This window comes from Lepisosteus oculatus, chromosome 28, assembly GCF_040954835.1.
Source record: "Lepisosteus oculatus isolate fLepOcu1 chromosome 28, fLepOcu1.hap2, whole genome shotgun sequence".
NCBI classification, from domain to species: Eukaryota; Metazoa; Chordata; class Actinopteri; order Semionotiformes; family Lepisosteidae; genus Lepisosteus; species Lepisosteus oculatus.
Window position 1 is genome coordinate 6,716,870 of NC_090723.1, and position 13,964 is coordinate 6,730,833.

Sequence of the window (13,964 nt, forward strand, 5' to 3'; positions counted from 1 at the left end):
ATGTAATGTTCTGCTCGTCTGCCTCTGGAGTTACGTTATGGCAACCATTTCTTATGGAGAAGATTCAGAAGCGGCACAGCATGAGCGCAAACGGAGTCGGACACGCCACACGTACCACGTGTACAGTTTCATATGCATAGTGTTTATAATCGGGCGATGCATAAAACCATAAAACAGCGAGTGATTGAAATATGCAGAAAATTGATGGTAGTTGATTTCTTAGTATGTAATAATACTGTGCAATTCAGCCGATGTCATTTAGACATGTCTTCCCGAGGTACTGCAGATGACAATTAAAAATATAAATCACCATTAAAATAATTTCACAACCAGTCATTTCCGCTCAGTAGGATTGACTTTTACACAACGCAGCACGCCACCTCGTTCGTAGGGAGTGATGACGTAGCGGGTCTCATGCTTGCGTGCGCGCCCCCGCCGGCCCCCTCACGAGCCGGCGTCCATGCGCGGCCCCGCGGCCCCGTCCTGCGCTGACAGAGCCGAGACAGTTTCACTCCGCTTCGCCTCTCCGAGCGACAACAAACACGAAGATGGCGGCCCGGGTGAGTGGAATTCTCTGGCATCTTTTTTGTTGGGGTGGAGGGTTTAAAAAGGGAAAAGAAAAATTACGGACCGCCGCCGTAGGAATGTTTTCGCAACGTCCGCCATGCGAGAATACATATATATAAATAAACACCTGAGAGCAGGAAGAGAATGGGGGTTCCGGCGATTGTAACACGGGACGTCATTCAAAACATATCCAGTCCGGAAGATGTGTTTTCAAATCTCGCTTGCCGAGCTCGTTAGTTTAAAACGCAGGTCTAAGGGATACAGAACTGTAGAGTACGAGTCATTAGCCCCCTGTGTGCTCCTGTAACTTGGGCGAAGCGGAAGAGTTGCGCTGGCGGTGACACTGGCAACACGGCTGTGTCCCTCCGTCAGGTCACAAACTACAGGCAGCCGAGACGGGATCGTTTCATAGTCGGGCGGGTTCACAAGACAGGGCTGTACCCCCCTGTAACTGCCTGTACCCTAACCCCGGGGAGCCGGGGCACGTCCGCCCCCCGGAGCGGGGAAGGGACAGGAATCAAAACGCAGACAAGAGCAATAAAAGTCAACGCCTGTTAGGCGCTGCAACACTCTCCCGGACCCTGCGGCAGCGCGACTGTGTTTCTTCCACTTTTATTGTGGCAGTCAGCGATGCGCAGGACGCTGTGAGGGTGCTTTCTCCCGTTGTTGGTTTTTAAATGTGAGTTTATTGGCTTCCCGAAAGCAGGAAGACTATGAGCACCCCCCCTCCTGCGCACAGGAGACCCCCCGGTGCTCTGTGCGCTTTGTACGGGGTTGGACAGGACTGGGGTGACGGAGGGGCTCCGCTGCTCACCCTGGGCTCGCCTGTTCGAGCGGAGAGCGGCCTTTGCCGTAAAAATCCCTTCTTTCCGAGATCCTCATCATCGTTTGAGCTGACGCAAAAAAATAAAAACAGCGTCCTGCTCCATAGCCCGAGGGTGTTGGACAGGACCGACACACACACTCGCGTCCCTCTGGGGGACTGGAAGGCTCGGTGCCGGTGGTGAATTATTTAAAATCCTTGACATTACTTGCAATCCTCCTGTTATCACACCCCCCCCCCCGTTCGCTGCTGCGGGCTGCAGCCCCAGCTCCGGTTTGTGCCTGCCTCTTCCACCCACTGCGCCTTGCCGTGTGATCATCGTCCGGCCCCCCTCTGACAGACGGTCCTGCTTCAGAGCGCTCCAGGCTGACCGTGCGACCTTTTGTCTGGTCGCCTTGATCTCTGTTAGGTGCCCTTCTAGGGGGGCTGGGAGTCTGCGCCGACGGAGCTCCGTTGCTCATGCATGGTGGTGACTTTCCTCCCCTGCAACTCTGAGCAGCGCAGGAGGTGCACCTGGGGCAGGAGGGGGCAGCTGTCCACCCCTGCTGCAGATGTCCCCAGGTCATCGCCAGGCTGGCCAGTGTCTGCTCCGGGCGGGGTAGCGTCCGGAGGAATCCATGAGGAGAGGGGGGCCAGGACAGGGAGGGGGCTGGGATGGGGGTCCGGACATCGTTTCGGGGTTCCGGCGCCCCTCGTCCATTCCCAGTGAACGGGATCGGGCCGAGCCGCAGTCCTCCCTCTCTCCGGCTTGGAGCAGGAGCACTGCCCAGTCCTGGGGGCTGGGACTCCTGGTGCGGCTGGTTTCTGCTCCAGCTCGGCCCTCCGGCGGTCGTTGTCATTACACAGGACGCCAGCGTCATTAACCCCTGCGGTTGCCAAGGTCGCCGCTGGGTTTCTGCTCCCTAGCTCTAAAATGTCAGCAGCTGACCGCCGTGAAATCTCTATCACCGTTTAGGATCTGAAAAGGACTTTGCCGTTCAGATGAATCACAGTATTGCTTCGATAGAAGGGGGTTGATAAAATAATTTGGGGGGGGCTCAACGGGGTCGGAAAACCATCAGATGCGTGGGTCACCCGGGCCAGGTTGGAGAATCTCCGATTTAAGGTGTTTAAATAAAAATAACGGGTTCGCAAAAAAGATTGCTATGTTTCCTACTTATTTCCCCTCCCCCCACAAATGTTGTAACAAACACGAAGATGAAAATCCTCCTCCTTCCAGACGCCCGCCGTGTCCAGGGCGGTGGTGCCCATCCCCGTTCGTGGTGGGACACGGCGTCTGCCGGGTTTCATTCCACCTGAGCTGCTTACCTGCAGTGCTCGTTAGTGACTGAAGTGCTCTGCTTGCTTGTTCTTTATGTGACCTGTCTTTGGTCAGTCCTGAGTGTCGGAAATTTCCACCTTAGAGGTTTCCAGCAACCTGGGCGCGCGGGACGTTGCTTGGCCTCTCTTCGGCTTGCTGGTTTTCTCGGCGATGAAGGTACAGCACGGTGACCCTGTATCGGATGCACCCACAATGAGAAAATGAGCTTTTTTTTTTCCTCTCCTTCCGCCGATCCAGTGAGTTACTTAAATTTGAAGCGAGACACTTGTAAACGTGAATGAGGGCCGTTGTGAAACTCCAAAATTCCTGCGGGTTTGGTGCTGACTGCAAATCCCATTTGACCTTTTAAGAGCTGAAAGCAAATTTGCCCGCTATGGCAAGAATAGAAATCTGAAATCAATTAGCCTGCAATGAAGTACTCGGCTGGAGCAGAGACTGGAAGAGCCAGTGTTCCTCCAGGACCAGGCTTGGGAACCTCTGTCCTAGGTACTGTACGTCCTCGCTTCTCTTGTGAGGGACCTGTTACTGAGCGAGAGGCCCTGATTGATCTCCTCGTTAACGGGCGCTCTTGCGGTCTTTTCTGCTCCTGGTGTGAGAGGATCATAACTGAAAACTAGCTTGACGTGCCAATGAAGGGGAAATATTGTCCACACAGGACAATGGAATACATAACTGGTAACAGGCACCAGGAGTTGTGGATGTTAATTAAAAAATGACACGAGAGATCTGTGTGCAGGGGGTTCCCAACCCTGGTAAATGACTGTCTGGATTATTACTGGATTTTCTAGTCTCTCTAAGTTACGAGCAGCCCAGCACCTGGGAGGGTGCTAAATCGATCCAATTAACGTTTAACTGCACTTGTTTCTCTCTCCGCCACGGACTCAAGCTGTTGGTGGTTTAAGCAGAGACACAAAACCGGCCTGATTCCTGGACTCCGAGGAGAGGAGAGTGCTTTGGGGGTCTCCACCTTGTGTGGGTGGGAGCTCCCTTTTCAGGAAATCACTCGAGATAAAACATTTGGATCCTCAAAATCAAACCTCAAATTAATGCGAAATGACAGCTCTGTGACATAGGAGTGAGGAAAAATGCCTGCAATTGCAAGCCCAAATCTGTCTGGGTAGCTGGATGGGTCGCAGTTGCAGGGCTCAGACCCACTTACCCTTCAGCAACTTTCAGAGCTGCCTTGCTGCCTGGGGAGCCCTGATCTTTGGGAGCTGCTGAGGTAGCTGGGGTGCGATATTCGTGGCTGGGTAGGGTTTGCAGTCTGTGTGGTTTAGCCACTCAGTTACACAACCACGAAGGAATAGAAGCACAGTTTGGGAAGCCATCTGCCAATCAGGTGAGAGACTATTGGCTATTATGGGTCTTGTGTCTAAATCAGTTCAGATTAGAAAGTCGCCTGGGTGCAGATTTAATATGTTTGGATGAAAGCCATATCTTATATTAAGTGTAATAGGTGGGCATTTTACTTCTCTGCTTGTGCAATTGTGCAATTAAGCAGCAAAGCTGTGTAAAGAAGTTTGGTAAGAAATTTTATTGCATGTCCACCTTTAATGGTATAGCAAAGGTTGTAGCAAATGCTGTCTATGTTAATACAGGCTGTCACGCTGCATCGCAAGCTTAATGCCGGATAAGCTAGTGATTAGAATTGCTAATACTGTACAAGAGATGCAAAATGAATGCTAAAATTGTTGGCTTGACCAGCAGTTTTCCCTCCTGATATATGGAGCTTTTAAGATTAATATATAGAGATCATTGTAAGTGTTTTTTTTTACCAGTGTAATGGTGTAGTTGTACATAATTGCATTCTATAAAATTAAAATATAGGGTGACCTTTAAAAAGCATAGCATACTCACTTGAATATTGGTCTTTAACAGTGCTTTTAGCAACAATACAAATGTTACTATTGCAGATTTGTATTGCATAGAAACTATTGGTTGAAATTAATTGCACATCTACAGTACTTTAACACAGTGAACCTATAAAGAGAGCTGTAATACTTTTGCACTCCGAAGTAGCATCAAAATGTACAGGGTCTCTGTGGGTGCTTCAGTCTGTTTCATTAGGACACTGTAGTGCATAGTGGTATTGCTGCAGGCAGAGTTATTCTAATTGGAGGATGAAATATGCATAACTGTTGAGTATTTGACAGTGTTGTAAACATGTTTTTTATTTCCTTTTTAGTTTCCAGCTGAGTTAATTTAAGGTGTTAATCAAATGAGAACAATGAAGATTAATTTTGCATTTATTTTGCTGTAGTTTAAAATAAGTTGATTTGTATTGTTTTTAATTGTGGAGTTTTGTAGTGGTTCTTTTGGGAGGGGCCCTGAAACTGATGGAACATAATTATAAAAAGAAGAAGCTGCAACCTTGTCATTTCTAATTTTCTTTCTGTCTCTTCCCTTATTTCCCTCTTTTCTTTCTTCTTCCTCATTTACCTATTTTTATCCTTCCTTCCTCTACTCCTTCCTTCATTCCTGCAGACCCCTGTTCCTCCTTCGCCTTCTTCCTTCTCTTTCTTTCTGTCCTAAAAAAGACCGGCCCGTCTTCTGGTGCCACTCCAGTGGCACGTTGGTCATTCCTACTCCGGCGCTTGTGCTGTGTATGTTGCACGTGAGAGTCTGTCTGCTTTGTGCAGAGCTTCTGCTAGATAATGTCTTCCTGCCCGCAGTGTCTTCTCAGGGCTCCCAGGACTGAAACCGGTGATTAAATTTCCTTAACCCAGGTTACCTTCTTAGAAATACGATCTTCTTGGATATAAGGGATTGACAATCTTTCTGTGGGGATCACTGCTCTTGTCATTGCAGTGGTTGGGCTGCACTGCAAACTCTGTGATCTAAAGCCATTGATGGCCACCTTTGTCTGCAGTATCTTGCACAGAATGTTACAGCTTTACAGCAGTGATGTTGGGTGAAGTAGTTACACACTTCCTGCATCTTACAGTTTAGTAATTGAGCATTGTTGTGTGGGTTTTGCTTATTGTTTTTACAGGGAATGTACGTAAGAGTCACATACACATTCTTCACCCCAAGATAGCACGGGCATTACATGTGTCCTTTTCTCAGGGATTGTGGGGTGATTCTGTTTGGGGAAAAACCATGCTGTACTGTAACACTGTGTGTTGAGGCGTGGAGCTTGTCTTGTAACGGAGAACGGTCATCGCTCTGAACCTCTGGTATCGGATTATTAAAGGGGAGCTGCAGTCCCAGTTTCTCAGACTGCTTGTTAAATCCCGGTAACAAAATAAATTCATTGAGGTTATAGAAAACAATTACACATTTCAAATTAAGCACAGAATCGTGAACCTTTTGAAAGCGCTACAAGTCACCATGCATTCGAGTTCCCACGAATTGCGACCTGATGCAGCCCTTCCTGCTCACTAGTCACTGTAATGACTAATGTAATGCAATGTGTGAGCAAATAAGTACAGGCTGTGCAGCAGACATTTCACTGCAGAAATGTTCCAACGTGATCTGCATGCGGAGTTAACAAGTAGTATTTGTCGGCAAAGCCATCTCAAACATGAAAGCAGTATTTCTATGGGATTTAAAAAGATGTATTCAATGTTCATCTTTATTTACAATGTAATAAGGCCGCATCACCTCACCGTAAGTCTTCTGGCCACGTTCTGAATCGCAGAACGTCGTGCTGCGCATACTATACCTGGAAGTTTAGTCTATTTTGAGATGTAAATTGGAGGTTTTCCGTATTACTGTGGACATTTTGCTTTTATTGTGGATTGAAATGACTCATCAAACCTGATTCTTTCTAAACCCGAAATATAAAATAGCATTGCAGCTCCCCTTTAAATTCTGAGAAAATTAGAAAAGAGGCAGTTAAACGTGATGCAGTGTGTTCAGAGTTTAAACTTATATTAAAATACTGAATATAAACCTTGTACTTCCTCATAACGCTGTATCTGTCAGTAGCTGACAATTTTTGGAGCTGCACTGGTATACAGATCTAGATCTTTCCTGCAACTCTAGTGCAATATTTACTCCATATACTATACTCCAAAGACAAAAAAGAATGCATGGTGCACAAAGAACATTTTTTGTTGGTCTTCTGATTTTTAAAAATCATCATTGAACGTATACTGCGTTTTAAGGGTTACTTTTCACATTCATTATTGCTTTCTCCACGTTCTCTATTCAGGGGATGCTTTGGATGCACCAGAAATCCACTGCAGCTCTCTTTGACTCAGTCATGAGCATTACAGGACTGATTCTTTTCACTTTAGGCGAACTGCACATCTGCCTTTTTTATTAGGGAGTGGGCAGTGGGCCTGTTGCGGAGAATGAGAATCAGGGTATCTTGGAAGCTGAGATTGTGGGGGAGAAAGAAACATGGCAGTCAGAAGGGGATAACTATCCTGTATAGAGCGCGTATACTGGTCTTTAATTGTCTTGGAGAAAACAGTTCCCTCTCCTTGGCCAGCAATTTACAGAATCCCTTAATTAGCAGTTCCTTTTGTCTGTGTTCAAATTTTTAAAACGGATTTTCTCTTCCGCAAGTGCCGTTGCATCTGGAACAAACTGGTTATTTGGATACTATAGACTGTTTCCGATGAGCTCATTTTAATCCGACCTGTTTGGAAGAGGTATCCCAGCCTCAGCCTGAGATGTGCACGTTCAGCGTCCGCCCGGGCAATGGTGTCATAGCTGAGAGGGGGGCTGGGAGATGAGGAGTCGGCGTGTGATACTCGACTCCTGACCTGGGCAGGAGGGGGTTAAAGGCGAAGTATGACTTGCCTGTGTGGAGAGGATGATGATGATGAAAATCTTGTTGATGGTGGTGATGGGGCCCTGGGAGGAGCCTGTCCAGCCAGTTCTGATCTCAGCACGAGCCGCCAGCTCCAGCTTTCCCTCTGATCTGCCTTCTGGGTTGACAGACCTTGCAGCACAGACCGTACAGCCTGTTTCTCCAGAAGGAAGAGGCGGATATTGTTCTTTCTCATCACTGTCATCTACTTTTGTTACGTAATGCAGATTTTTTTTTGTGTGCGCGCACGCTGAGTCACTCTGCCTGGTTTCCACATCAGCCCACTAAAATCCAAACCAGCTATCCCAGTACATACCAGCAGCTGGTAAGATGTTGTGTTTTTCAGAGGTGACGGGGTTCCGTGTACAGCCTGTTTCTTCGTGCAGGAGTGAGGAACCTGCGCTGGCAAACGTGCCTGGGGAACCAGGGGATTTCCAGGGAATTTGTCCATCTTTCCTGCCTTTCTGCCTGCCTCAATTCTGATAGTAACCAGCAGGGTTTGGCACCTATTTGTAAATCATGGATGTCTTCAGATCTGAGAATAAGGGTTAAATTGGCCTTAGGTGAGTCAATAGGTTGTTCAGGAACTCGGGTGCAATGATATTTCCCAGCAGATCAGCAGATGTCCTGCACCGCGTCGCAGGGGAATCCAGTAAGGTGTCCCTACCCAGTGGTTTCCCATCTATAGTTACTGCTTTGAGTCTTTTTAAGGGCTGTTCCTGGGAGACTAGAACTGCTGCAACTTGGGCGGTTAAGCAGGAGCACACACACAGGTGTAATGAACACCTATTGCAATTCTGACGGATTTGAATAACTGGAAAGATGATGTGATGATGAGCTGCTCCTTCAAAGCTGTTCGAGGCTGGTTAGGCAGGCATGTCAATAGTGTGCAGTTTGCAGTGATTGTGATGTGATCTAGTCTGATGTTTCTTGCCTAGCTGTCAGATGCTGAAATGCTGAACAGCTACATGTTTTTAGGTGGTCAGGAGCTGCAAGCTTGGTTTATTAAACATGTCGCCCATGTTGGGGACTTGATACAAAGCAGAGCTAAGGTGTAAGCCTATGCTATAGGTTGTAACCTTATTTAGTGTATTAAATACACATTATAGGCCTGTGTTAAAAACTGAAGGACAGGAGAATAATCAAGAGTGCAGTGCTGATGCTAGTTTCATGATTAATCCCTTTCACAGTTAATCACTATATTGTAATTTTGTTATTCTGTAGTTTGTGATTTTTCACAGCATTTTTAGAATTTAAGCTGTGCTAGTGCTTAATACCTCTGCTTACATAGTGCTGGGTTCTGTAGACAGACCCCTGCCTTAGACACAATCAGTAGTCATATGTATGGTATGAACATCAACAACGAACTTGTAACTTCTTTCAGCATTTAATACTGTTACCACTTTGATTTTATTAAAGTCAATAATCTACGATTGTTATTCAGCATCCTAATACACATTGTTCTTAATCTTCATAAGCTTGATCACAACAGCTCCCAGTAGACTATGCAGAATAGGAAGTGTGGTAGTTAGTAATCCATCAACTATTTGATCTAATTGATTAATTGCCATCCATTCATCCACTCAGATTTAATTGGATAATATCGTGCTTACCTAATATTGGATTGCCATCTAATCATCCAATCAGAGCACAGGATGGGCCGTCATTCAGCCAGCTGGGGACATATCACAAAAAAGAGCTAAACTTTTCAATGCAGATAATTAAGGGTCAATGAACACAGCCTGACTATTTAAACACCATTGATTGACAGAATGTATTCTGTGCACTGTCATGTTTTGTAGGCAGAGCTACATTCACTCTGCATTTTTTCTCCAGTTGCGCGCTTATTTGGGAAACCGTGTTTCTTTACGTAGTGTTAGGACAGAGCTATGCGTTTGTTAGCACTGTTTCCCATCTTTTTCACTGGTTCTTTAGGGTCATTGCAAGTGTGCTGTTGCTGTATGAGACGTACCTCTCAGGGCAAGGAATCGGTCTAGATTCTGTTGGATGTCCTCTGTGGCTTTTGAATTTCAGAGCTCTTTTCAAGTCTTATGAATTGTTCTGTAGTCTCTGTAGAAATTCCAGCTAAACCCCTGTTGTCCATAACAAGCAGGCAAGAAGAAAAAATAACTCCAGAGGATTTCCACATTGGAAGACTGATTCTGTGACCTTTTCTAAAGGATTTGTTTCATGATGTTGTTGTTACAGCTCTGTTAAAATCAAAGTCAAGACAAAGTGGAACAGCATAAATGAACACATCACATCCCAGATGTCCTAGTTTTAGATTTTGCCTCTGATTTCATAGGACACCTCATGCATTTACAGTATACATTTTGTATAATATTAATCAGCCTAGATCTCAGGTGTTAAAAATGTATTGCTCACTGCAAGGTTCTTGCATGTTTTGTTCCCGCGTGAACAGAAACATGGTTGCACGCTGGCAGAATGATTTTCACTTGTGCAAGCAAGGAAAAGAGAACTGACACCTGCCTGAGGCAGTCACATCTGGTAATGAAGATAACAGCATTTTCAACACAGGCGTTGCGTTAGAAAACCTCTCTTGCTCAGCTACTTTTGGCTGTGTTGATAAGATTTAACATTTTGCTTTGCTCCCATTTTGTTTTGGTTAGTGCCCAATTAAAGTGTGCTCATTTCTACTGGCCTAGGGCATCTGTGATGAGGCTGCACGGTTATATGATTCATCTAGAGGCTACTGGCTGTTAACTCCCCGCCCCCCAGAGAGGCTGCAGTGCTGATATGTGAACAGAGCAGAGATCATGTGGCTGTGCAGAGTGTGCACGTCACCTAACCTAGAAGCAGAGGAGCTGATTATGTCATAAACTAGAAAACTACTTAAAAAAAAAAACAGTTCAGGAACGGCCAGTATGAAGTGTGGTAGAAGGAACTCCATCAACTGTTTACCGGACAGATCTACTTGACTCATTGCTAGGTGGTCTTCATCATTTTTTCTACCCAGCCGTAAAGCTAATAGGCTACTTCTTCCACAGCAGAAGACACATCTATCCGGGTGATGTGTTAGCCTGCTGGCTCAGCTTTCAGTGGATGGTTGCCGTGGAATTGCGTCTCCCTCCGATAATGGAAAAACACCAAGAGAAAATAGTGAAGAAATGCGGAATGTCCAACAGTTTTGCACAGCAGCGTGTAGAGATGTGTGTAGTTTTGGCGTTGAACAGATACCTCGAGCTCAGACCGCCTCAAGCTAAGAGCGCAAAGAAGTAGGAGCCCCGTTCGGATGTGAGTTTCTGATACCTTTGCACTGGTGTTTCTATAGCAACCGGCTACTTGTGTCTGAGCTGCGGCTGCCTGGGCTGCTGTCTTTGTTCTTCACTCACTTACAGCTGCCATGTGGCCATCAGGACCCCTTCATGTAGGTGTAGTGGAGAGAGGGATTCGCGTGAGAAGTACCTTGGATAATTCGTTGGGTGGGTGGGGGGGGATTCTCATTTTGCTTTAGCTTTAGTGCAAAGCTAAGGGGCCCTTGCTAAGATTGAGGGTCTTTTCTTCTCTTGGCAGTGCTAGTTCTCAGTAGAACCTCTCCAGCCTCCAGATCCCAGAGCAGGAGCTGGTCAGGATCAATGCAGGACTTGTGAGACTTGCAGAAATACAGATGGTTCCACCTTACGTTCTGTGCGCATGTTTTGTGCCTCATTGTTTCTTTTGCAATGAAGTCGTCCCGCAGGGTGGAGCAGGTATACATGCCACTGGAGCTGCAGTTAACCTTTCAATCTGTAGTAGCAAAACAAAAAAGACGTGGTGAGGTACTGAGCCGCAGGAAGGTCAGGGGTGCGACTCGAACCTCTGCCCACTGAAGCGACTAAGATCCGCACACACTGCCTTATATCGCTAGGGCATCGTGTCATGTTTGGTGCTAACAGACAAAACCCCCCAAAACATTTTTTTTCTCTGGTCTCTGAGGGATCTATTCCTATGAAAAGCTCAGGGCAGTGTTTCGGCCCGGCAGTGACATCTGTCTTTGCGGTGGCCTAGCGGAGACGCTATTATTCAGTGAAAATCTCCTGCAGCTTCAGCACTGAACAGCTCTGGGCCGCGTTCAGGAAACACTCCGTTGAAACGTGCTCCACAACCACATGGACTCTGGGAATGCATTCCGACTGGGATTCAGTGACAACTCGGACATATTAATACCTTTCTGTGGTTAATTGAATGTCTTACTGATCTGCCTTCTGGTTACCGACTCACAGATCGTTTGATATTCCATCCTTAAACATTCGTACTGTAATTACGGTGTTATTAATTAGCATATAGAGAGGGTAATTATAAAAAAAAGGAAGACTTGACCAAACTCCTGGAATAATGCACTTCAATTTTAACAGCATCATTTAAAATAGGAAGAATTGTATTTCAGATCGGTGCTCTGCTCTATTGGTGTTTAAAAGATTTGTGTCACGAAATGAAGGCATACAGTACATTTGAGCAAAATCAGAGGAAGTCTTTGTTGTGTGCTGTAGCCAAGTGTATTGATCACCGAGACTGATACTACACACAAGGAAAATACCCAATGAGGATCAACTGCATTAATATATACCCAGAAGACTGGCAGAAATTGCATTTTGTAGATGTACACAGGTCCAAGATCAAAGAAGTAGGACTATCTATGTAACCTTGTATTTCCATCATGTCTTGTCATTTTGTTTGTCTGAATAATGAGGCAAAGCTTAGTTGGGTTTTCAGTACATCCTGCTTGATCTGAGATTAGGATGATACTGTGCTGTATAAGCTTGTTTCCTGGGAAACTGTGAATTGGTTGAGTCTCTTGAAACGCTCAGTTACTAGAACTGAGCAAGACAGAACAAATGGCTTCCTCTCGTTATTGATATTTGCTTTTTAATTGTGCTATGTTGCATAAACGTTGTGTAGTATGTTTTAGTTTGAAATATGGTATTTTTAGGTGGAGTAATAATTAGATAAAATACTTAAATGTTCCTGTGCCGTACTGACGCGATTTGCGTAATCCCGTATTGTTTTTACAAGGCTAAATTACGTTTTTGTGAGCAAAGATCTAAGAGATAAGGAGGATGTGAGCTCTTGGTTTTTAATGTGATTTTTTTTTGTGCACAACATCTAACCTGATTAAACAAGATAATATGACTGAAGGCCAGAATAAAGCCAGATAAATTAAAATAAAGTTAGCAAAAGATAAAATAATATATAGGAGTTATTTGATTTTTATTCTCAACTACCATTAATTGTATTGCATTTGAGGATTATGAATGCAATGATTTGATACAGTCTTAGCAATAATTGCATTTTATTGTGTCTATAGCTGTTTGCACTGCAACAATCCCAAAATGTTTCACGGATAGGAGATATCCATCTTTATTTATCATATTTCAGTCAAGTTCAGCCCCCACCTGGGTAAAATGTGGGCCATTCTGTGCCCTCTACACAGCAGGTCCGGAAGAGAAGTAAGAAATTGCTTCCCCAATGAAATGAGATGGAAAGACAGATTTACGAACCCAGCTGGGAAACCAGACAGGATAACTGGGTTAACACCCTTACTATAATGAACAGTGCCATAAGGTCTTTAATAACATCAGTTTAACATCTCAGCTGAAGGACAGTACCTCTTATATGCAGTGTCTTTGGGTCACCATACTGGTGCACTGGCTTGGAAATTCGGATCCAGGGCGAAGAGTGCCACCTAGTGGCCCACCAATACCACTTACAGCAGCAACCTGGTTTTCCTCTGATTTTGCCCATTCTAGCCATTTATGGCTTCTGAGACCTGACAAGATGCTAACACTGCCCTTAAGTGTCATAGGACAGCTCTTACACAGTTTTCTAAAGATGTGAGAAAAAGAAATATCCATCTGTCCATTTTCACTTTATCCAAATCAGGGTCACGGGGGAACCAGAGCCTATCCCAGGAAAACTGGGTCCATTGTGGGATCCACCCTGGAGGAGATGCCAGTCCATCTCGGGGCAAACAAAATATTTCTTACGTTTTTTTTTTCCTTGGCCCATCTGTTTTATTTCAGTACGGAGGTGTGAGTTTCACCTCATCCTCCTCTCTGATGCGGTGGTTGTTGATCATTCCAGTGGGGAGCAGTAATGGCAGGAAAATTGCTCACACAGGTGCACTTAATGCATTTGGACCAGACAGGGAACGTGGGTAGGGCATCACTGAGACCTAGTAGCAGACTGTGCATCGAGCTTTCTGCTAATGACAAGATCATTCCCATGAACGCAATGGTATGAGTCACAAAGCTGTTAAAATTAAAAGCTACCAAAGAAAACAAATTGCATCTTACTGTAGATAGATCTGCTGGGGGAACAGTAGGCATCAGATTGAACTGTACTGTGCTGCTGGGATTAGCTGGGGCCTGAGATGAAAGCTGTCTTTATTACCACAGTGCTGTTGCACGGGAAGGAAAGCACTGTTTTCGAATCGCTGCAGGTCTGCAGCAGAGCCTAGCTTTGGGGCCGGCAAAGGTTTCCTTCTGCTCATT

At 45.5% G+C, this 13,964-nt stretch overlaps 1 protein-coding gene across 2 annotated transcripts in view; it reads left to right on the forward strand.

Annotated features, from left to right (window-relative positions):
- The first annotated feature begins 442 nt into the window (after positions 1 to 442).
- LOC102690759 (vesicle-fusing ATPase) overlaps positions 443 to 13,964 on the forward strand; it is a 50,017-nt gene continuing 36,495 nt past the window's right edge. The window contains exon 1 of one of the 2 annotated variants that reach the window (XM_015362231.2): positions 443 to 560. In XM_015362231.2, the coding sequence (XP_015217717.2) occupies positions 549 to 560 (12 nt within the window). In that variant the 5' untranslated portion in view covers positions 443 to 548. The remainder of the gene's footprint in view (positions 561 to 13,964) is intronic. The other variant, XM_015362230.2, reaches the window with a different exon arrangement.